Consider the following 23,597-nt stretch of genomic DNA (forward strand, 5'->3'; position numbering starts at 1 on the left):
GACAAGAGACAACCTTTCCTACGTTAATTTTTTGGAAGAGCAGTTATAGAGCCAGATATTTAAACCAATCAAGTGGTTACAATTCCTTTAAAAAATGTTCCATATATTGATAAATGATAGGTGATAAAATATGTTTATAATTTAACACATCCTTCACAAAAAAACAATACTTTTAAGTGGTTATGGAGAGTACATTAACATTCACAGCTGCTGGGAGGGGTTACATCTAAATCTTGGTTTGTTTTCCTCGGCGACATGTACATTTTATGGATATGAATATATCGATCATCTTTAAGAATAGTGTGTGAATGCTTAAGCTATTGCCTATAGGCTTGATAATAATACCAAATTAGAGGAGAGCAATGGAAAGTCTACTCTGTGCACATCTTTAATTTCATCTTTAATTTAAGCAGTAGACAAGTTATAAGGCCCCAAATCACTAGCATTCTTTTGGAAGAGCATCTAGACCATCAGATCAGTATGTTTGGCTAGAGTATTTCTATATCAAAACACACTGCACCATCAGGAAAATTTGTTTAAAAAGCCCTTATTTTGCTATTTTTTGGCTTTGTGATCAGGACAGTTACAACGTTTCAAGAGTATCAAGAGTATTTCTATAACCATGATACAGGGAATAAAAACCACCACTTGCCTTTAATGTAGTTTTACCTCCATTAAAATAAATTACTAATGTTTGCAGATAACCTTTTGGGTACTATAGCTGCAAAGCACCGTCTTGAATTGTTTATGAAAACAATAAGTGAGACTGTGACATTTCTCTGGTGTATTAATGTGTGGTTATGCTTGAAGGCAACAGGTGTGTAAAAATTAGGCTAAAAGGAAATACCTAATTTTTGAATTTAAAATCTTTGTGGTTTATATTACTTTAAACTGAAAACTGATTTCATTTTGGATTGCTTTTAACTTTATCTACAGATACATTAAAAACAGGTAGGTTTTTCCCATATGGTCTTTTGGACTAAACAATGTTAAACTGTATTGTGAGTCTGGAAAGAAGCCTCATTTGAAAATGGCATTTAAACTTTGCATTTATTGGCAGCATACTTGTAAAATATTTGTTATAGTTTTGGCTTATAAAAATGAAATAAAAAAAAAAATATATGCAAATCTCCAGTAAAAATGATGTGTAAAGAACATTTGGAATATGGGATACTAATTGGTGGCTCAGGTCGGGAAAACACTATAAAATTGAGATTTAATGCCTGAATCGCTCGATTCTTTTCTGGTTATCAAGGAGAACCCAGAATTTTTCGGATTATCGGACAAAGCCCAGCACAGATCACGATATCTGCCATTGACTTCTACATGACCTCAACAGATTTGAGATGGCAGATTTTCGGATTCGGACTTTTAGTACCTTCGAGTTTAAAATTTTCCTCTAAAAATTAGAGTTTTTATCCAAAAAACCTTGACCATAAAAAAGATTTAGTAAATAACCCCCTAAGTGTAATTCAAACAAATGCTAGAGTGGCTGGAACCTACCTAAAAACATACAAATATAAATTATCCCCCTGCCCAACAACCCTTTGTATGTCCAATTTTATATTGTCTACATTTTGATGTGTGGTCTGTTTCTTTATTTCTGATTTCAGGCAGTTGGATTATGCTAATATTCAATACCAATCATAGCAGCCACAAATTAAGCATCATCCAGTATTTCTTCAAACAGCTCATAAAATATTTGATATCTGCATTCTTAAATCAAATACTCAGTCATTGATTCTATATAACTTCTCTGTGAAGCTGTGTAAATGTGTATCAATGTTTGCTCATAAAAATGATATATATATATAAAATGTTATTGGGCTGCTTTTCAAAAAGCAGAATTGTTGTCTAGTATTTATACATCAGAGCCTTGATTCATACTCTTCCATGCTTATTGCTGTGATCACATCAAAAGATAAATCTGCAGCGTTCAGTCACAAAAAAAAGTCAGTTATTTCTGCTGTTTAGTTAATAGGGGGTGTAAGTTTCTATGTATATTATATCATTAATAATAATATCAATATACCTCAACCCACTTACTAGGGTTTCTGGTTCTTTTGAGCAAGCAGACAATGAATCCACACCAATGAGCGTATAGTAAAGTGATGTATTGTAAAATAAATCAATTGATTGTTCTACATAAATGATTACACTTAGACTAAACAAAAATTACAATATTTACAGTTACACATTACACAAGTCTACATAGTTGTTACCAAAAAGGCAGGGGAATAGAGTTCGGCTTCATCTCTGCCTTCCACTCTGGTCTTCATTCCTCACATGTCTTGTCCCAGGCTCCTCTGGCTTCTCCAGCTCTCTAGCTGCCTCCTCTCAGCTGCCCAGCTCCCTCTCTCCTGCCCAGCCCCTTCACATGTCTGCTCGTGTTCTTTTATCCTGGGTTCTCACCTGCCCCCATAGAAACCTTCCCAACTGCCAAGATGCTGTGATAAACCCCCAACTTGCCTACATCCTGTTGAGCAAGTTTTCTCGCATACAAAATCAGTTTTATGGTCCCCCCAGCAGACATAGACCTTAGTAGTCACAGGAAAACATTTGTTATGATAATCAGGGCTTCATGTAAGTTCCCTGAACAACCGCTTTCATATTAAATAACAAATCAAGATGGCAATTTCTTACAAATCCCCACCTAGAGGGCGAAGGACTTCACAAGGAAAGAGCCCTCTAAATTAACAAAAAGCATAACATTGCCAATGCAGGGACACCCATTAATGCACTGTTACTGTATGTATTGGAACTGAAAGTGATAGGATTATTGAGACCTAAATGATGTAACACTCACAAATATTTTAAATTTGGGGTACTGTGAGATGAATTTTAACCTAATTACATAAACACTCACAGTTGTTCATATTCATAATCTATAACCCTTCAGCCAGTTATAGAGGTTTAATATCCAGCTTATTGCGCTGCTTTGTCTGTGCCCCACTTATCACCTGACCCTGCTCCACCCAGGTCTGGGCTAGATCCCATTTTAGGCCTCTACTTTTAACAAACCAGGGTCTTTGCACTTTGGTGTTTGCAACACCCAACACATTCCTGCTTACCACAGTTTTCATATTAAAGAGACCACACAGGGAAAACATTTTATTATTTTAGGGTAGGGTGTAAATGTCTGTGGCACATTTTATTAATCAGCATAGCTGGAAAGAGCACCTCAATTCAGCAATAGGTGTGAATGTAATACCAATACTGGCCTCAGGAAATTCAGAAGATATACTACACTAAAGTGTGCAGCACTATCTTGGGCAAATCACTAGTGAGATGTTTCTCGCCTTTGTCTCAGTATTTCCATATCAGTTTCATGCCTGATTATCACAACCCAACAAAACAGAAATTAGCATTATTATCAGAAGAGAGATCATTTGGGACAGACCCCACACAAGAGTTATTTAACAACAAAAGAACAAAACAAGAAGTAAACTGCTGTCTCTCGCAGATCTGTTATGTAAATAACCCCATGCATATCAATGTAAGACACTTGTACATTTGCATTTGCTGAGAACAGAAGGTTCTGGTAACTTTTAACATGTAGACTGTATATTGGAGTGTTTTTTTTTTTTTTAAACACCCCACCTTGAGAACTGCAAATAATTATAAACTACAAATACAAACAACGACAGACAAAATTTGGAAAAAAATTCAAAAGAAAAAGAAAATATAGAGTGAATACTGCTTTGATTGGGAAACACATACTGATGTTATCAAGCAGCATGCAGTCTATGTAAAAATGTTCTAACCTGTTGCTGCTGAAACAAGAGTAAAACAAAAATGTCACTCAGGCAAAAATACACCAAAAATAAAAATTCAAAATATGCCTCAGTGCTTTTTACCCTTCTACAACTAACACAGCAACTATTTCAAAACTCCACAGTGCAGGTAATTCTAACTATTAAAAATAAAAAAATAGGAAATCTGCTGAGGGTCCCATACTGGTAACTTGGGAGACACTGATCGACAAGGCCATCCCTCTTTACAGACTTACGTATATTAGGAGAGGGTGCCCACAAAAATTCGACAAAATATGGGCTTCTTGGATAGATTTTGAACCTACTTAGGACTCATTGGCTACTATTTTCCGTTCACATTCCGTCTCACATTGAATGATCAATATAGCTTCTGTTCTGGAATTCTGTTGGTACAATTTCTTGTCATGGGTAGGACGAATATGTACATGTATATGGATGATGTGATGGATTACACTGCACTGTTATTGTTTTTCTTTTTTTCTTTTATTATTTGGGGTTGACATGTTACCTACAGTTCATATGTTGTACAACTATTGATTGCTCATTTGCTATGCTCTGTGATAATATGTACACATTTTTGCTTAATAAAAACGAATTGTTAAAAAAAAAAAAAAAAAAAATATTTTAGAATTTGTTCAACCTGACTGTACCATATCAATTTAGTGGCTTTTCCTTAAGTACAAAAAGTAAAAATAAAACCAAATAGATAAGGTCCTCTATAACTCTTTTTTTTTTTTCATGAGATAAAAGGGGGAAGTGAATTGTTTGGAAATTCTTCTTTTTGTGATCTGCCATCCTGTTACCTGGAAAACAATCTCATAGAAAACATTAGCACCGATTTTAATGTTGGGAACAATTACCTCCCACTAAACTTGTGGTTTGACTGACATTTGATCTCTTTAATGTATAAAACTCAGATTTGAGACTTTCAATCTCAGTTTTAAACTTTCCCCATGCATTTTTCAGTGTAAAGTATTCTTTACTCAGCCTTTCATTCTGAGTTTTAAGAACATGGTAGGGAATCCATGTATTCCAGCTCTTGCTTTTATTTTGGAATCCCCACCTAGAGGACTTCCAGCTTTCATTTGCATTGTACCCATTTTTATGATTGTTCGTGTTGTAAAACTGCATGGTACAATTTCTTGCTATGTGCCCAACTCTGGAACACGCATAGCATCTAAACACTTTCTTTTGTGTACACTTTTTATCTGTACTGTACACACTTTGTTTCTCAGGATGGGTAGCCTTTATGGCAAACACCCTTCCACTGCCAGGCTGCTTCCTGGGTTGAATAGGTTTGTAAACCTGTACTTTAGGAACATCCTGCTTTTGTCCCGCAGTCCTATTTTCTGTACATTTTAATGTCACTATAGGAGGCTTGGCCTGTCTACAACAATCCACATTTAGCATTTTACTTTTGACTGCTAATTCACAATTCATATTGCTGTCTCTTATGCATTTCACATCAGTTACATTTCTATCATTTTTAGCAGTGTTCTCTACTTTAACTGCAGAAACTAAACAATCTCTTGCTCCTAATTGAGCCTTTAACTGTTTAATCTCAGATTTGCAATTTGAATGATCAGCCCCTGCTTCTCTGAAGGTTGCAACCAAACTTTCTGCATCTCTCAGCCTTTGTTTGAGCTGCTCATTCTCTATGCAAACCTGCTTGTACTCTGCAGTTGTTTGCTGGTTGCTAACATTAATAGCAGCAGCATTTTCTACAGAAAATTTTAGAGAATCTACTAAAACATTTAAACAATGAACCTTTTCTTCAAGATTCCCTTTTTGCACATATAACATTTTATACTGTTCTGCTATGCAACAGGCAGCATAAACCAGTGCACCTTTACCCTTTGATTTAGACAGAGATTTGTCATGAATTGCCCTGGCAACATAATCTTGAGCCTTAGCCCATGGATCTGGAGATCCTTGCATACATTTAACAATCTGTCCTGAGCATTTGACCATGGCCATCTTTTTAGCTAAAACCTCCATGATTATTTTAACAACAATTAAAACAACACAAAACAATCAATTAATTTACTACACAATATTACACACTCATAAATATGGATTAAATGCCATGCATTGAACTCCTACACTGGATCGCCATTTGTAAGTTTCTATGTATATTATATCATTAATAATAATATCAATATACCTCAACCCACTTACTAGGGTTTCTGGTTCTTTTGAGCAAGCAGACAATGAATCCACACCAATGAGCGTATAGTAAAGTGATGTATTGTAAAATAAATCAATTGATTGTTCTACATAAATGATTACACTTAGACTAAACAAAAATTACAATATTTACAGTTACACATTACACAAGTCTACATAGTTGTTACCAAAAAGGCAGGGGAATAGAGTTCGGCTTCATCTCTGCCTTCCCCTCTGGTCTTCATTCCTCACATGTCTTGTCCAAGGCTCCTCTGGCTTCTCCAGCTCTCTAGCTGCCTCCTCTCAGCTGCCCAGCTCCCTCTCTCCTGCCCAGCCCCTTCACATGTCTGCTCGTGTTCTTTTATCCTGGGTTCTCACCTGCCCCCATAGAAACCTTCCCAACTGCCAAGATGCTGTGATAAACCCCCAACTTGCCTACATCCTGTTGAGCAAGTTTTCTCGTATACAAAATCAGTTTTATGGTCCCCACAGCAGACATAGACCTTAGTAGTCACAGGAAAACCTTTGTTATGATAATCAGGGCTTCATGTAAGTTCCCTGAACAACCGCTTTCATATTAAATAACAAATCAAGATGGCAATTTCTTACAGGGGCATATCAGGATACATGCAAGCATCCCAATTACCATAAAGCAACAGTGACACCAAAAAAGTGTATCAAAGAAATTACAATATAAAATACTGCTGCCCTGCACTGGGGAAGTAACTCTGTTTGCTTCAGAAATACTACTATAGTTTAATACAGTGTAAAAACTGTTGTGTTACTATGGGGGCAGCCATTCAAGAACGAAAAAGGCATAGGTTAAATAGCAGATAAGATCTGTAGAATACAAAGGTGTGTGCCCTTTTTTCCAGCTTGAATGCCTGCCCCCATGTCTACACAGCAGCTTGTTTATTTGAACTATATTAGTCTTTGTGAAGCAGACACAGAACTGTTCGTTAAAAATAACAACTGAAAACAAATTGACAAAGTATATACCCAAGACTTGCATGTGACAGCAATATTATATATCTGCAACTTTACATATCCTAGCTGAATGACATTTATGATATATACCTTTCACCGACGATATTGTTTTGTATTCTACTGTGCAGTACTGTACTATTCTATTCTATAGCAGAGTGACACAATCACTGCAGCAGTAAATTAACACCTTGAGTACTTTTTGAATTGTTTACCATCTTATAACCACAAGACAATGTTCTTCACAACTCTTTAGGGCTCACTTACAAACGTAATTTCTAAAATCCAATTGTCAGTAGCTACCTTTCAACAATTAGCACTAAGGGGATTATTTATCAAAATCTGAAAATTTCTGATTATTTTCGACAAAATAGTCCAACTAAATCCGCACTGATTTTCCCCCCTTATTTATCGATACATTTTTCCGAAAATTTCCTGTGCGGGAAACTCAAAATTGTGAAATTGTTTTGGATTTGACGGCCGAAAACTTGGATTTTTTTTTAATGAAGACCACAAATCTTCGGATTGTTGCACGAAACCCATCGCAGATCAGGATATCTTCAGGACTCACATTGATTTCTACATGAACTCAGCAGGTCTGAGTTGGAGTACTTTTAACACTCCGAAAAATTCTAGGTTTTTTTCTACAATAAATTTGGATTTTATAGTGAAAAAAAACTCAAAGCCTTGTGCCTGGCTGAACCGAATCCTAACTGTCGGGCTATCGGGCTAAACCAGGTGCAAACCACGATCAATTCCAGTTGAGCTAGGGACATCTCCCATTGGCTTATACAATACTTCGAAAGGTCTGAGATGACGAATTTTCGGATTCTGGCTTTTTGCAGCATTGGGGTATAATAAATCTCGAAAAAAAAAAATTTGAGTTTTTGTCCCAAAAAACCCTACCAGATAACCCCTTGTTGAGACTTACCATGTTTTTCATTCACCTTACTTTGCCAATTACACCCAGACATCCACTTTAACTTGCAAATTATGGCGACTATTGGTATTTCAAGCAGCATGGGCCCTTTTTCAAGTGTGAATCATTTCTATACTGCATCAATATTTTAAAGCTTCACACAAGCCACACACCTTTATTGTGGCTTTAAAATGTTGGTGAAGTATGGAAATGAGTCACACGTGTCCCATGCTACCTGAAACATGTCATGTGGATGCACAATAAAGTGCTACAGTTATGGGTCCTGTTATCCAGAATGCTTGGGACCTGGGGCTTTCCAGATAATGGATCTTCTGTAATTTGGATCTCCATACCTTATGGATCAAGTACAAAGTACTGTATTATTACAGAGAAAAAGGAAATTGTTTAAATATAAAGCTTGATTATTTAGATAATATGGAGTCGATTGGAGATGGCCTTCCTGTAATTTGGGATTCTGGATAACGGATGCCATACCTGTACTAGCAGTTACTCTGCGTGTGTTCATGGTTCACACATGCTTACACTAATCTGACTATATTGAACATCCAGGGAGCAGGGAAAGGCATATTTGATGCAAGTTTGTTCCTCTACAAATAATTATGGCTACTAAACATCTAAAGCTAAAAATGAAGGCACAGAATAAACAGCCTGACAATCCTTTTCCCCCACTGCCCTGCAGCTGCCTGCCAGCACTCTAGGCTATGGACACACAGGCTGATTAGATTCAAATCAATGGAGCAGGGGCTTCTCCCAGCCTGAATAATTACACAGGCTGACACTGAACAAACACTGACAACATGGCAGCCTGTGTGCCTATAGCCGTAACATGATTTATTAAACTCTTCATGGGCTTATTTACTACATAAGTGCAAAAAGGAGACATATTCACTATTCTTTTTGCACACAATGCAACAGTCATACCCAGAATGATAAATATTCCTGTTTGGAATTTGCCAGAGCTCCTGTCAGGAGGGATACCAGGAAAACTCCCGGTGGGCCCAGGTGTCAGGGGGCCATTGAGCTGCTAAAGATTTGGCCTATTTCATGGCTATTTCCTATTTCTTTGAGAACAAAGGTTAAATAGATGGAATAATAGATTATAGTATCTAAAGAATAAAGACTAGGAGAATAGCGGTTGAGTGAGGAGAAGAATAATAATAGTACTGAGAGTGGACCCCTGATTTAAGGTTTTAGGGTGGGCCCCTGGTGTCCCAGTCCGACACTGTGTAACATCAGACATGTGCAAAAAACCCACAAGTATTTTAGAGCAGTAGCATGTCAAATTCTAGTGTTACTTGGCATTTTTTGTACATCACTGCAGTGTTGAAATGTGCAGAGACTTGCAAATACAGCATTCACACTGTTTCCCCTTAAATGTTTGCCTAGAGAGTCAATATGAGAGTGAGGCAGAAGAGGACTGTGCACGTAGAAGAAAGACTGTGGTCCAGCACCTGCCCTTTGGTTCCCACACACATGTTTATACTTGGGTCCCTCCCAGCAGTCGCAGCAGTGAGAGGAGCAGCAGCAGCATCAGGACACAGTGTAGCTCGTGAATGTTAGGGGTTGAGATAGAGAGAGAGCGTGAGGTGGGGGAGGGCAGCAGTAGCCGGTGATGGGAGGATAAGCAGTGTCCCTGCGGCTGACTGATATGCGCTGGTGCCTCTGCCGGCTGCTACTGCTCCGTTTATTCTAAGGCCAGAATGAAGTTCCCTGGCTCAGTCCTAGTATCTGCCGCCTTGTTTGTGGCAGAGACAGTGACAGCCCTGTTTTTGAGCAGCACATACAGCTCAGCCGGGGATAGGATTTGGCAGGAGCTGACCCTCTTCTACTGCCTCCTGCCGTGTGTGCTGGTGCAGATGAGCCTCCTCTTTATCCACCGGGACTTTGACAGGGACCGACCGTTGGTGCTGCTGTTGCACCTCCTGCAACTGGGACCCCTAGTCAGGTGAGCGGGGCACACACAGTACTGGATCAGCTTCATCCACTGCTCAGCATTCACATTGCCACTCCCTGTCCACTCTCTGCATATTACTTGCCTGACACTGCCTTTATTATTACTACTCCTGTGGGTTCACACAGAATAAAAGCAGGGTAGCAAGTCAAAGTGCTTCATATAAATACCAGCAATGGGATCTCCAAATGACCCTGGGTTACCTCTCCCCCTGCCATTAACATTCACTGGAACAGCCCCAAACAGCATCTGCAATGTAGATCAGCAGCATCATCCTCATGCTTCCCTCTACTGTCTATGGCTTTATACTGCTATACAATACAGCACAAAATGCAATTGGATATCCCACAATGAGCTCTTGTTTAGCAGCCATCAAAACATATTCACTATTGTTTATTTTCTCCAGGGAATGTTCACTTCACATACAGGCAGTGAATGATAGAATTGGGCATCATGAGGTGGGATGCAGTTCTGCACTGCTCTGTTGTTTTTTTATTTGGCCACATGCAACGTTTTGTCCAATGACATGGCTACAAGGCTGGGTGGGGGGTGATCACAGTCACTGTGCTATTATTTACTGAGGTTTGTTGGGAGTCAAAGTGCTATTATATATGTGGCATATGTTTTCTGGGTGTTTGATTTCTTGGGATTTCTAAGAATGACACTGCTATAATATGCTTTGGGTTTGTGGGAGTTGCAGTTCTATTGTATGCAGTGGCTTGTTATAAGTCACAGTGCCATTATATCCGGGAATTTCTGGAAGTTGCACTGCTACTAAATGCCAGTGGTTACTGGGTCTGTGCCATTATATGCCAGAGATTGCTGAAGTCATAGGGGCTCATGTAATAAATTTGAACTTAGGCAGTAACCCACATATCTTGATAGATGAGCCCCACAGTGTTATTGGTGTGGTTCACTGTGTCATTATAGTCCATAGGGTTTCTTGTGTTATTATATACCTTATACCCTATATAAGTCACTGTCCCTTTATATGCTGGGGATTCCTTTATAAGCTGGGGGGTTGCAATTGTGGACACTATGATACATGTTGGACAAAGTGAAAAGGGCAAAAAGAATGAGCTGCTGCAACACTGTCTCCTTTAGATAATGTGAATCTCCCTTCTACATTTTGTATGTACATCTGACGGTGTTGAATCACTGCTATAAAAGTATGTCTTTTCCCCAAGTAGTGTATAATTGCCTCTAGCCGTACACCCTCCTGTACTATAATTGTGTGGGATGAAGGACATATTAATTTTGCTTGAAAGGAATATTAGTGGGGCCCTTGCTAAAGCATTTCTGTTCCTCAAGCAGTGCTTTAATATTACTACACTTAAAAGGGGTTGTTCACCTTCCAAAATTTTTTTTTATTCAGTTGTTTTCAGATTGTTCCCCAGAAATAAAAACTTTTTTTTCAATTACTTTCCATTATTTATTTTTCACTGTTTTTCCAAACTCTCTCATCTCAGTAATTCAGGGTTAGACTCTAAACCAGGGATCCCCAAACTTTTGAACCCGTGAGCAACATTCAGAAGAAAAAGGAGTTGGGGAGCAACACTAGCATAAAAAGTGTTCTTGGGTGCCAAAGAAGTGCTGTGAATGGCTATTTGGACTTCCCTATGTGGATTGTCAATCTACATTGAGGCTCTGTTTGGCAGTACAGCTGGTTTTTATACAATCAAAACTTGCCTCCAAGCCTGGGATTCAAAAATAAGCACCTGCTTTGAGGCCACTTGGAGCACCATTCAAGAGGTTGGAGAGCAACATGTTGCTCACAAGCTACTGGTTGGGGATCATTGCTCTAAACTATTACAATTTTTAGTTGATACATTTCTCAGCAGCATCCCTGGAGTATGAGCAACTATTGTATCAATTCTAACAGCTGCCTGTAAAGAAACCCAGAGATTCTGCTCAGCAGGGACAAAAATAAGAAATGTATCAACTAAATGTATCAATTTAGAACAGTTTACAGGATTGCGACCCCCCCCCCCTCCCAGAGCTGCTTCAGAAGGTGAGAAAAGACACTTGACACTTCAATATTAGCAAAACGGTCACATATAGAAATTAGAAAGTCAATGGAAAAAGTCATTATTTCTGGTGATCTATTTGAAAACATTATTGGAAGGTGAACAACCCCTTTCATCATGCCATCACTCCGATGGGAAACTGTTATGAAATGAAGACAGCTTATTTATGAAGCAGGTGCAAAGCCTTGTATTAGCACCAGGTCCAGGCTGGAGTTAGTTCCAGGGTTCTGTAGCATAATACACACAGTTGTATGGAGCATGTATTGGTGAAACTACCAGTAACGTAACTAGAGGGGGGCGGGCTCTGGCGCGGGACACACAGCCAGAAAACCCCCCGGGCCCTCCATACGCCCGGAACTGCATGAAATTCATTGCGGGCGAGCTGCCGGGGGCCCTGAGGGGGTGCGGGCCCTGGCCCAATCACACCCCCTGCTCCCCCAGTAGTTACGCCACTGGAAACTACCTTTGTGAATATTAATGTGTGCTCAGTTTTGCATCCATACTAGCGCTTTGCAACTATTCTTGCTATCATAAATAATTCCTAATATGTTCTGCAGTTTAATGAAAATATATCTACATTTGATCCATTAACAACTGTACGTTTCCTTTTCTAAGTCTGCAATTGCAAATACACTCCCCTCCCAGCACTGCTGCATTTGGTGGGACAGCAATAACTGGCATCAGAAAGGACTGAAGTATTAGAGCGGTTCAGTGGGCAGCAGAACAGAAGCATCTTACTTCCTGTTTCCATTAGCCCATGGTGCTGCTGTGTAATATATAACAGCACATATAAGATGACTGTTATTATCCATTTATAGTCAGACAGTCCTCTATTTTAAAATATGTGTTGTTACCTGTCACTCGGGCATTATAATGAGAGGCAATAACATAGAGCAGTCAGAATGGAGAGTGCAGGAAGACCCATTGGTTGACTGAGTAATGCTATATAAACAAATGCCAGACTGCCTGCCTGTGCAGCAGGATTTATGCACTTTATGCACTACAGTCCTCTTTTGCTGTCCCATTGGAATGCTCTCAGACCAACACTAGTAATTCCATAGCTCCTCAAAAGTGCAGGGAGAGGCATGCACAACATAAAATAGCAACTTAAAATGAGGGCTATTTTTTAATGTATTTTAACATGCTGCAGAACATATTTTGCCCTGTGAGGCATTTTGAAATATGACTTTATGTAAGCTCCGATCATATTCACATATAGTAAGGCCAGTTGTACCCATCAGTAGTTGTTTTGAAGTGTGGGGAGGAAACAGAATTACCCAGAGGAAACCCTGTTAAATGATCTACTTATCAAAGGTTATCACAGATATACAGAAAGGAATGTATAGGTGTTCTCCACCCTGCATAGTGAAAGAAAATGTCATGTCAACGTTCAAAGATACATTCATTACACATTTTCATTGGTTACAGGAACAGTTCAGTATAAAAATAAAAACAGGGTCAATTTTAGTTTAGGCTGTGCGACATAAAAATGTTTCTGATATAGTTGTATAAAGTAAAAATGTATAAAGGCTGGAGTGACTGGATGTCTAACATAACATAATAGAATCCTGCTTATCAGCTCTCTTACTCTGAGTTAGTCAGAGGGCCACATGGGACGTAACTGTTCAGTTAGCTTGCTTTTGATCCTTAGCATGCAGGTCAGATTCAAAAGCAAGTGGTTATGACCCATATGCCCCCCCCCTCAAGTCACTGATTGGTTATTGCCTGGTAACCAATCAGTGGAAACCAAGAGAGCTGCAAAGCAGGAAGTAGTGTTCTGGCTATTATGTTAGACATCCAGTCACTCCAGCCTTTATATATTACATTTTTGGCTAACTTACAATATTGAAACCATTTTTTTTGCGAAGCCGATCTATTTACTTAGTTTTTACTTTACATTGAACAATGCCTTTAAAGATATTTGTTAATTGCTATGAAAAGCATTTCCTGTCTGCTGTTTACGTTTTCCTCACTCCTGGCTCTGACTCCTGAAGCAATGGTTCCAGGCAGCTGATACAAGCTCATTGAAAGGCATGTAAAAGTTATGATTTTATACAGTCAGGCCTAGAGAACAGAAGATATTTAATATGGATTTTGACTGCAGCTACGTTAACATATAAGTAAAAAAAGGGTAATTAATGTATATTAGAAAGTTGCTTTGCTTCTCCCACTACTTATGAAAACTAAGACAAAATGTTCAACCATTGAATATATGACATCTCCTTTAAAAAATCCTCAAAATATACAGAAATTCACATTAGAATGTCAGAATGGGTGGATGACTGGATGTGTTTTTCAACCAAACTGCAAAACTCTAAACGCTAAATTAAAAGTTATTATAATATTTCTTAAAATCACCTTAAAGTTTACACATAGCATTGAACTCCCACTTGCCCTTAGGCATCATAAATATGAATTCTAGTAGTTCTCTGAACAGTTTAGTGCCCAGTATACATAGGGTTATTATTGAATATTGCTAGGGTTGCCATGCCACCTGGAATTTAAAATGAAATAAATATATAAAGGTCAGGTATATAAAGTTGGCAACCCTATATATGGTACACTGCCTGCTTATTATGTGTGGTAAACGCATCTGAAACTAAATTGACCACCGAAAACAATATGTTTTGCAAAAAAATATTCTTATGGAAAAATACCAAAAGATACAGAGATATAGTGAAAAAATGTTTGTGTATATGCCTGTGTACACTTTCCTAATTGTGTACATGTATTAGAATATTGATTACAAATTGCAAATAATGATTGAGCTTAAAAAAAACATGATTAGTTGCTACTATCAAAAGCACTTTTCCTATGATCATATTTTATTGTCCTGATTCATGATAAATTGCCCCCTATGTGTGTCATAGAAGTGATAGATGATGCCCCTTTATTTGGCTTGAGTAGCTTGTATATGGTTCTAACATTTCTATTACTAGAAAAAAATACTAATAAATAAAAGCATTGTAAAGTGACCATGGAAAATACAGGTTGATTTCTACCATAACGGTGAGACCATTAACAGGCACTTTGATTTTTCTGACCATCTAAGTGAGGAGGCAGCACTGGATACAGGTAACAGGGGCATATCTTATGAACTTTTGTATGAATTGGACTACAGACATTTTTCATGTTTTTTTTTTTTTTTTTGCACCAGTATGATTTTATGATCACTGTACTGTATTTCTTTTCATTATCAACCTCTCCCATTATAACCTTTAGTGCCCCATTAATATTGTCATTTAGGGCAGGACAGAGATTGCATTTTGCCCTGGGTCTCCAGTCTGACGAGTCTCATCAGTGAATATCTTGATATTATCAAGGATGCTCAAACTGTGGCCTTCCACCACCAATCTCAATATCCCACTGACAGCCAAAGACACCTGTTTCTAGGGCAGCACTGGGCCATCATAGCCTTTAGGCCTGCAGTGAACTGGCAATAATTTCAGTAGACCAAATCATTATGTAATTTACCACCAATTAAATGGCCAATATTCATGAAAATACATCTATTCATGTGCTAAAACCTTTTACACAAAATCAGTTTTAAGGTACTGTTATTTATTATCCAGAAAGCTGCAGTTGTGTTGATTGTGAGAGAAAAGTGTTGCAGCACACTAGATGAGAGGATACAATTTCATATTATGAGCCAATGTTGAATCTGCCCCCGCCACCCAAGCACAGAATTCACAGTAAATCATTTTTACTTAAAGGAGAATTAAGCCCCCTACTGTCCCCACAAGTCCCCACTGCCCCCCCTTCCTGCTTCCCCCCTGCTAGTGGTACCCCTGAATTTTGTCCCTTGTAGGATTATTGACCATACATGCAGAGTGAGTGAAGCGGAGTGCACAGGCGGCATCTTCTGCAATCTTCCTAAAGTGAGCGCCGTTTTGGCGCATGAGCAGTCGGAGCAATCTCCCGGTTCACGTCAACTGCACATGAGCAGGACGTGACGGAGATCTCAGGAAGAAGACCCGACGATTACCTTCTTAAATACTTTATTTCATACAATTATTAAACCTCTGCAGGATCGTTTTAGCCTTTCCCCTGAGAACCTTGCTGTTGCTATGCAATGTTTGCTGACCCATATTCACTTTGGATTTGCTAGAACACAGGATCAAACAACATTTTGAGCATAGCACATAACCAAAATAAAATTGTAAAACATGACCATAAGATAGCAGGGCTTTCTTTAAAATTTATCAAAAAATAATAACTCTAACCATGCCTTTATATACTGTAACACTTTAATCCAAAAAGGTATGGTAAACAAAATAGGCTTGTACCATGTTCAAATTGGTTGTAAAACCTCACAATTACTGTAAAGATTATTTCTCTTTACCCCTGTGGTTCTTAAGGTGACAAGTCACTTTACGTTAAATTGGTGTTTACACGTATTATGTGAATACCCCCTTGTGAGAATCACTATTAAGTAATTTCAAGTTGAGTTAATTGTAAGTGTAAGTGTAAATGTTTCGTGAACTTTTAATGGCATCTTATTGTTTGCAATAAATATCTAAAAAACACAAGCTACAGGTTGATTTCTACCATAACGGTGAGACCATTAACAGGCACCTTGATTTTTCTTACCATCTAAGTGAGGAGGCAGCACTGGATATAGATAACAGGGGCATATGTTATGAACATATTAGATTCATATTTTATATAGCACCAACACCTTACACAGCTCTTTTCATAGACTGTCCATAAACCAGTCTGTGTGACAGTGGAGCTTACAATTCTTATAACACAGCACACACACACCGTTTCATCATCAGCTAAGGATCCGTTTCAACATCAGCTAATTAACCAGCCCATTTTCTCTTTTTTTTTAAAATCCCATAAATTAGTAATGGGGTTATTTTGCTGCTGACCATCAGAAAAATTTAGAAGTCACTTACAATGAAATGAAATGAAAATGTTTAAATTAACGTATTTTGAAACTGTTTATAATAATAAATATGTTTATAATAATGTTTTTTTTCATTATGCAAAAAACTGTTTTAATCCCTACTAAATTAAATTTAGAATATTACAGCTCTTATGAGATCAGAGATCAAATAACTGAGCCTAAGCACCTCCTGATTTCTATATGTAAGATACGCTTGGTTATTTTGCAGGTGTGTTGAAGTATTCTACATCTATTTTAAAGCTGGCAAAGTTGAAGAGCCCTATGTCAGCATCACAAAAAAAAAGCAGATGCCCAAGGAAGGCTGTTCGGTTGAAGTGGAGAAGGAAGTGGGTCAAGCTGAAGGAAAACTGTTCACACACAGAGCTGCATTGAGCCGGGCCTCAGTCATTCAAGCTTTCCTTGGATCAGCACCTCAGCTGACACTTCAACTCTACATCAGCGTACTGGAGCAGGAAATCACAGTACCTCGATGTAAGCCAGATTATATGTTCAAAATCTGTTCTAGAATTCCAGGCATGTAGAAATAATATAGATATTGTAAAAACTCTATGGCCTAACAATCCCAGAGACTTGGATTTGGACTTTAAGGGGCATATTTATCAAGGGTTGAATTTCGAATTGAAAACACTTTGAAATTTGAATTCAAAAAGACCAACAGAAAGTTTTTTTTTGGTTGAATAGGTCTGTTTTTGATCGAATAGGTCAGATTTCGATCTAATATGATTCAAAGTTTTCCCAAAAAAAAACTTTTGATTTTTCAAAGTCCACCAATTGACTCCAAATAGGTTCTAGGAGGTCCCCCATAGGCTAAAACAGCAATTTGGCAGGTTTTAGATGGCAAATGGTCAAAGTCTAATTTTTAAAGAAACGGTACATGATAGATTTCGATATTCAAATTTTTTAAATTTTGTTTCCAAATTTGAATGGAATTTGGACTATTCCCTAGTCGAAGTACAGAAAAAATAGCTCAAATTTTTTTCATTCGAAAATTCACCTCAACCTTTGATAAATATGCCCCTAAGTTTAACTCACATCTCCTCTGCTTTTTTCTTCATTCAGAGCCAGGTTAAAAGGGGAGGGAGGACACAACCTGCCTTTTAAATCAGCAAAATCACAGTTTTGGAGTGTATTTTGCCAGATTTAGCAGTTGACACACTGACATAAGCATATATATTCCCCTCTTTAGTAGGGATACTGCAGATATATATAAAAAGATGAGGAAGGGAATATGAGTATATATATATATATATATATATATATATATATATATATATATATATATATATAATGAGTCCTGTGCTGGAGCACACATTCAAAAGTAACAGCTGCCTGGGTGCTGGTTAGAGTCTATAACATATAAAACAATTATAATAAACCGCACTACACAGGTCTTTAACGATGCAAAAAGTGAAAAAGTTTATTCAACGTTTCGGTTCAAATACAAGAACCTTCCTCAGGTACCCCACCTGAGGAAGGTTCTTGTATTTGAACCGAAACGTCGAATAAACTTTTTCACTTTTTGCATCGTTAAAGACCTGTGTAGTGCGGTTTATTATAATTGTTTTATATATATATATATATATATATATATATATATATATATATATATATATATATATATAAAACGGCTCCAACGCCTATGGATAACAGATAAGCTCTATTTGCCTTTCTGCAGGCCCCTACTCTCAGAATATATATATATATATATATAATTCTCATCAGGCTGGAGCACTCATACAATCAAGGCCGACTGCCTGGGTGCAGGTTACAGATAGTATGCACAAAACGGTCTTGAAAAAACCGCACTCACAGGGCTTGTAAAGATGAAAAATTACCTTTCTGCAGGCCCCTACTCTCAGAATATATATATATATATATATATATATATATATATATATATATATATATATATATATATATATATATATATATATATATATATATACAGTATATTCTGAGAGTAGGGGCCTGCATAAAGGTAATTTTTAAAGGAACAGAAACACCAAAAAATGGAAGCGTTTTAAACTAATGAAAATATCATGTAGTGTTGCCCTGCACTGGTAAAACTGATCTGTTTGTTTCAGAAACACTACTATCATATAAACAAGCTGCTGTGTAGCAATGGCTGAAATTGAAAAAAGGCTATATGGCACAGATTAAATAGTGGATAACAGATAACACCATTATGTTCTACAGATCTTATCTGTTATCCATAGGCGTTGGAACCAGGGGGCCACAGGGGCCACAACCCCCCCAGAATTTTCCTCCTCCTGTTTTTTTATTACAATTTAGTTTTTGCTGGTGTCTGCGTCTTTAATGGAAGCCCCGCCTTCCCAAAGATGGAACCCGGAAGAGGAGCTGGACTTTACAGTAGCAGAGTAACTACGGGGGGAGCAGGCGGTGAAATTTCACCAGGACCCGCAACCCCCCCGCCCCCTGATCCCCCGTGGTGCGACGGAGATCGTACCACTGTGAAAACAAAGCGCATCTAGAGTGGTGAGGGGCCAGTGCACATCCCAGGCTGGAATTAAATATTTACACTGCGCTTCAGAGCAGCATGGCATTTGTCACGTCACGGGCTGCTCTGTGCTGCCCTGTGCCTGCTCCTGCTGCATTTGAGACTTCTGATATGCGGCCGATTGGCCTCTCTACCACAACCACCTGCACACTGAGGTAGGTAGGGGATTCTCAGTTAGCACAGTTATTTTCATCACACAGTTCTTCAGGCCAGGGATGTGCCGTTTGTCAGACATAGGGACCAAACCCTCAACAGTAGTTGTTTATACATGCAAGCTAAAGGATGAAGATGAAACATAACCTACTTTAACAATATGCAAACATAAGCATAGTAAACTCAATGCTGGACTTGGTCTTCTGGGGGACATTATACATTGAATTGCGCCTGTGCCACCCTACTATGAATTCTGGGGGTATTATACATAGCATTTCGCCTGTGCCATCCTACTATGAATTCTGGGGGTATTTATACATAGCATTTCACCTGTGCCATCCTACTATGAATTTTGGGGGTATTATACATAGAATTTCACCTGTGCCATCCTACTATGAATTCTGGGGGTATTTATACATAGCATTTTGCCTGTGCCATCCTACTATGAATTCTGGGGGTATTATACATAGAATTTCACCTGTGCCATCCTACTATGAATTCTGGCGGTATTTATACATAGCATTTTGCCTGTGCCATCCTACTATGAATTCTGGGGGTTATTATACATAGCATTTCACCTGTGCCATCCTACTATGAATTCTGGGGGTATTTATCCATAGCATTTTCCCTGTGCCATCCTACAATGAATTCTGGGGGTATTATACATAGCATTTCACCTGTGCCATCCTACTATGAATTCTGGGGGTATTTATCCATAGCATTTTCCCTGTGCCATCCTACAATGAATTCTGGGGGTATTATACATAGCATTTCGCCTGTGCCATCCTACTATGAATTCTGGGGATATTATACATAGCATTTCGTCTGTGCCATGGATATTATACATAGTATTTTGCCTGTGCCATCCTACTTTCAATTCTGGGGGACATTATACATAGCATTTTGCTAGTGCCATCCTACTATGAATTCTGTGGGTATTTATACATGGCATTGCGCCTGTGCCATCCTACTATGAATTCTGGGGGGTATTATACATGGCATTTCGCCTGTGCTTGGCCTGCCAGTATTCTCTATATCTTACTGCTTGTGGTGCCATTGTCCATTGCTCTCTGTGTATGTATTTGTGTATGTATTTGATGTGCCAGTGCCTCTGCTTCTTAATATATAATGTTCTTTATAGTAGCTACTGCTTCTTTGTATGTCTTTTGAGTACCCCACAGTCTCTGCATGTAATTTAGGTGCCAGAATCGTTTTCCCCTTTTTCCCCATAATGTGCTTGTAGTGCAGTATTCACAGCTCTCAGTTAAAAGTGTACATGTGGTGTTTATACCCCCTGCCTGCAGTGTCAGACTTTAAGCAAATTTTGCCCCCACTACTATGGTTTGATTTTTCTGAAAATTCAGTGAAAGGACATGGGAAAGTGGGTGGAGTCCAAATGGAGTGGCCAAAAGGCCGCCTGTTTCACTTTTCTTGCCCCCCAAAACAATCTTCTGCTGCCACTGCTGCTATCTGCTGTGTAACCTGAGCCTTTTCTACTTTGAATGGCTGCCCCCATTGCTACACAGCAGCTTATTTATTTAAACAATAGTAGTGTTTCTTAAGCAAACACAGCAGTTTTACTAATGCAGGGCAACATTGCATTGTATTATTATTAATTTAAAACACTTTAATTTTTTGATGTTACTGTTACTTTAACAAGGCAAAAAAAAATGTTTAAAATAGCTTTAGTACAAGTATCTACTGCCCCAGAACGGAAAAAAGAGAACACAGAGGAGTACAGTAAACAGGAGAAGGACATACCACAATACTGTCTACAAAACCACTTTAGGCAAATTCACTTTAACCTGCCATGTGTGCTAACAGCTCTGTATTAATAATAAATGCTTTTGCTCCACAGCTCTAGTTTTTAGACACTTTGTTAGAGCACCAGATCGATATTCCTGAATGAAAGCAATGCTTTTAGCACCCTTTGAGAAGGTAAATCTTGTGTGTACTTGATACAATTCACAGTTTTCTTATAAGTATGAGGCCACCTACGTCAGTGTTGATTGATATGTTAAGACTCATTTAGCAACGGCTCAGTACTGTGTATCGTGTCGCCAGCTGAAGATAACTGTTGGTTCAAAAGCTGTCTGTGTAGATTATTGAACTGAAATCAAACATGAAAGTGCATTATTTAACTGAACAAGAAATGCCATTTCCTAAATTAATACCTGGAAACAATACTCTGATATATATATATGACTCAACATGGCTTAAAAACACTTTAGCCCAATGTTTCAGTCACCACCTGTGACCATTCTCCAGGGAAAACAAACAGAAGAGTGTGTTCACACTACAGACCCTCCACTATTTCATGTGAAAAAGGTGCCACATGCAACAGTGTATCACCATGGAAACACATAAACAATCCCACATTGGTGTAAGTGAAGGAACAATCCAAAAGAAAGAATTATCTATGCGTAAATTAAAGACAGTGATGGCATAACATATGAAATATCTTTAACAATACAGTGTTGAAAACTTTAATGAAAGCATGAAAGCACTCCTAGTAAGATCGCAATCTTGTGCAGGGACCCAAAAAATGCCTGTTATTATAGAAATAACAAAAGGGCACTGTAGGAGGCATAAAGGAGGTCGCTGGCAAACATTGGCCTTCAAATAAAAGTTTTTTGCTCTATTTATAAGTCCTGTTGAGTGCTATAATTATTTATTTATATATGTAGAAATATATGTAGAATTTCCTACAATATTTGGAGGAAAGCTCAAACAAAGAGTAAGATTATGAAGTTATTGAATTTGAAAAAATCTGGTATCTAAATATCTTTTTTTTTTATTCTCAGGTATATTTATGACAATATGTCTGCTATCTATAGTCTACGGAGCCATGAGGTGCAACATATTGGCCATTAAAATCAAGTATGATGACTACGATATAAGAGTGAAACCTGTAGCCTATCTCTGCATATTTCTGTGGAGAAGTTTTGAGATTGCCACCAGAGTCATTGTACTTGTACTCTTCAGCTCAGTTCTAAAAATCTGGACTCTCCCCGTGGTGCTGCTGAATTTCCTGTTTTTCTTTTTCTATCCATGGATCCTTTTTTGGCAGAGTAAATCTCCCTTTCCTGAAAACATAGAGAAGGCCTTATCAAGAGTTGGCACAGCCATCGTTCTCTGCTTTCTCACCTTTCTCTACGCAGGAATTAACATGTTCTGTTGGTCTGCTGTCCAGCTCAAAATTAACGACCCAGACTTAATCAACAAGTCACAAAACTGGTACCGCATGGCAGTATATTACATTCTGAGGTTAATTGAAAATGCCTGCCTTCTTCTTCTTTGGTACATTTTTAAAACTGATATATATGTGTATGTTTGTGCCCCATTGTTGGTCCTGCAGTTGCTAATTGGCTATTGCATTGGAGTGCTATTCATGCTTATATTCTATCAGTTTTTTCATCCATGCAAGAAGATTTTTACATCAAGTGTCTCTGATGGTTTGTTGTCTTGCTTCAAGTTCCTGTGTTATCTATGCATACCTTCTCAATCTCCAACAAAGATGGATAAATGTAGTGCCAAACTTTCAGAAAGCTCAGAAAACACCGAAATACCAACCAGTAAAGCTACTGACTCTCACGATGGAAATGTATAACAAAGAGAGCCTTGCAGCTATGATCAAATCCTTCATGTAAAGCCAAAATGACTTTTTCCATGGGTATCTGGAATAAGTACATTAAAGAACTTTGTACTCTCTACATGCAGTATACATTGCTGCTAATGTGATGGGTTCCTTATTGGGTGGCTCGTACCCATGTAGAAAATGGCTTTGCCATCTTCATTGGGATCTTAGAAGTATATAGCTGGTTTTCAGAGAGTGAAGAAGATATGCTGCAGAAAACACTGAGATTGATAAAATGCAAGGTTTTTGCAATCAATCAATAAAACAATCAATATATATATATATATATATATATATATATATATATATATATATATATATATATATATATATATATAGTATACACACAGGTATGGGATCTGTTATCTGGAAATCCGTTATCTAGAAAGCTCTGAATTACGGAAAGACCTTCACCCATAGACTCCATTTTACCTAATTAATCAAAATATTTAAAAAGGATTTCCTTTTTCTCTGTAATAATAAAACAGTACCTTGCACTTGATCCAAACTAAGATATAATTAATCCTTGTTGGAGA

At 38.0% G+C, this 23,597-nt stretch overlaps 1 protein-coding gene across 1 annotated transcript; it reads left to right on the forward strand.

Moving 5' to 3' along the window:
- Positions 1–9,263: 9,263 nt before the first annotated feature.
- Positions 9,264–23,379, forward strand: xk.L (X-linked Kx blood group L homeolog). The gene is made up of 3 exons (XM_018247051.2): positions 9,264–9,808; positions 16,962–17,224; positions 22,229–23,379. Exons 1-3 carry the CDS (start codon positions 9,564–9,566, stop codon positions 23,032–23,034), a joined length of 1,314 nt encoding a protein of 437 aa, XP_018102540.1. The 5' UTR covers positions 9,264–9,563; the 3' UTR covers positions 23,035–23,379.
- Positions 23,380–23,597: the final 218 nt, after the last annotated feature.

The sequence above is a fragment of the Xenopus laevis genome, chromosome 2L (assembly GCF_017654675.1).
Source record: "Xenopus laevis strain J_2021 chromosome 2L, Xenopus_laevis_v10.1, whole genome shotgun sequence".
Classification (NCBI taxonomy): Eukaryota; Metazoa; Chordata; class Amphibia; order Anura; family Pipidae; genus Xenopus; species Xenopus laevis.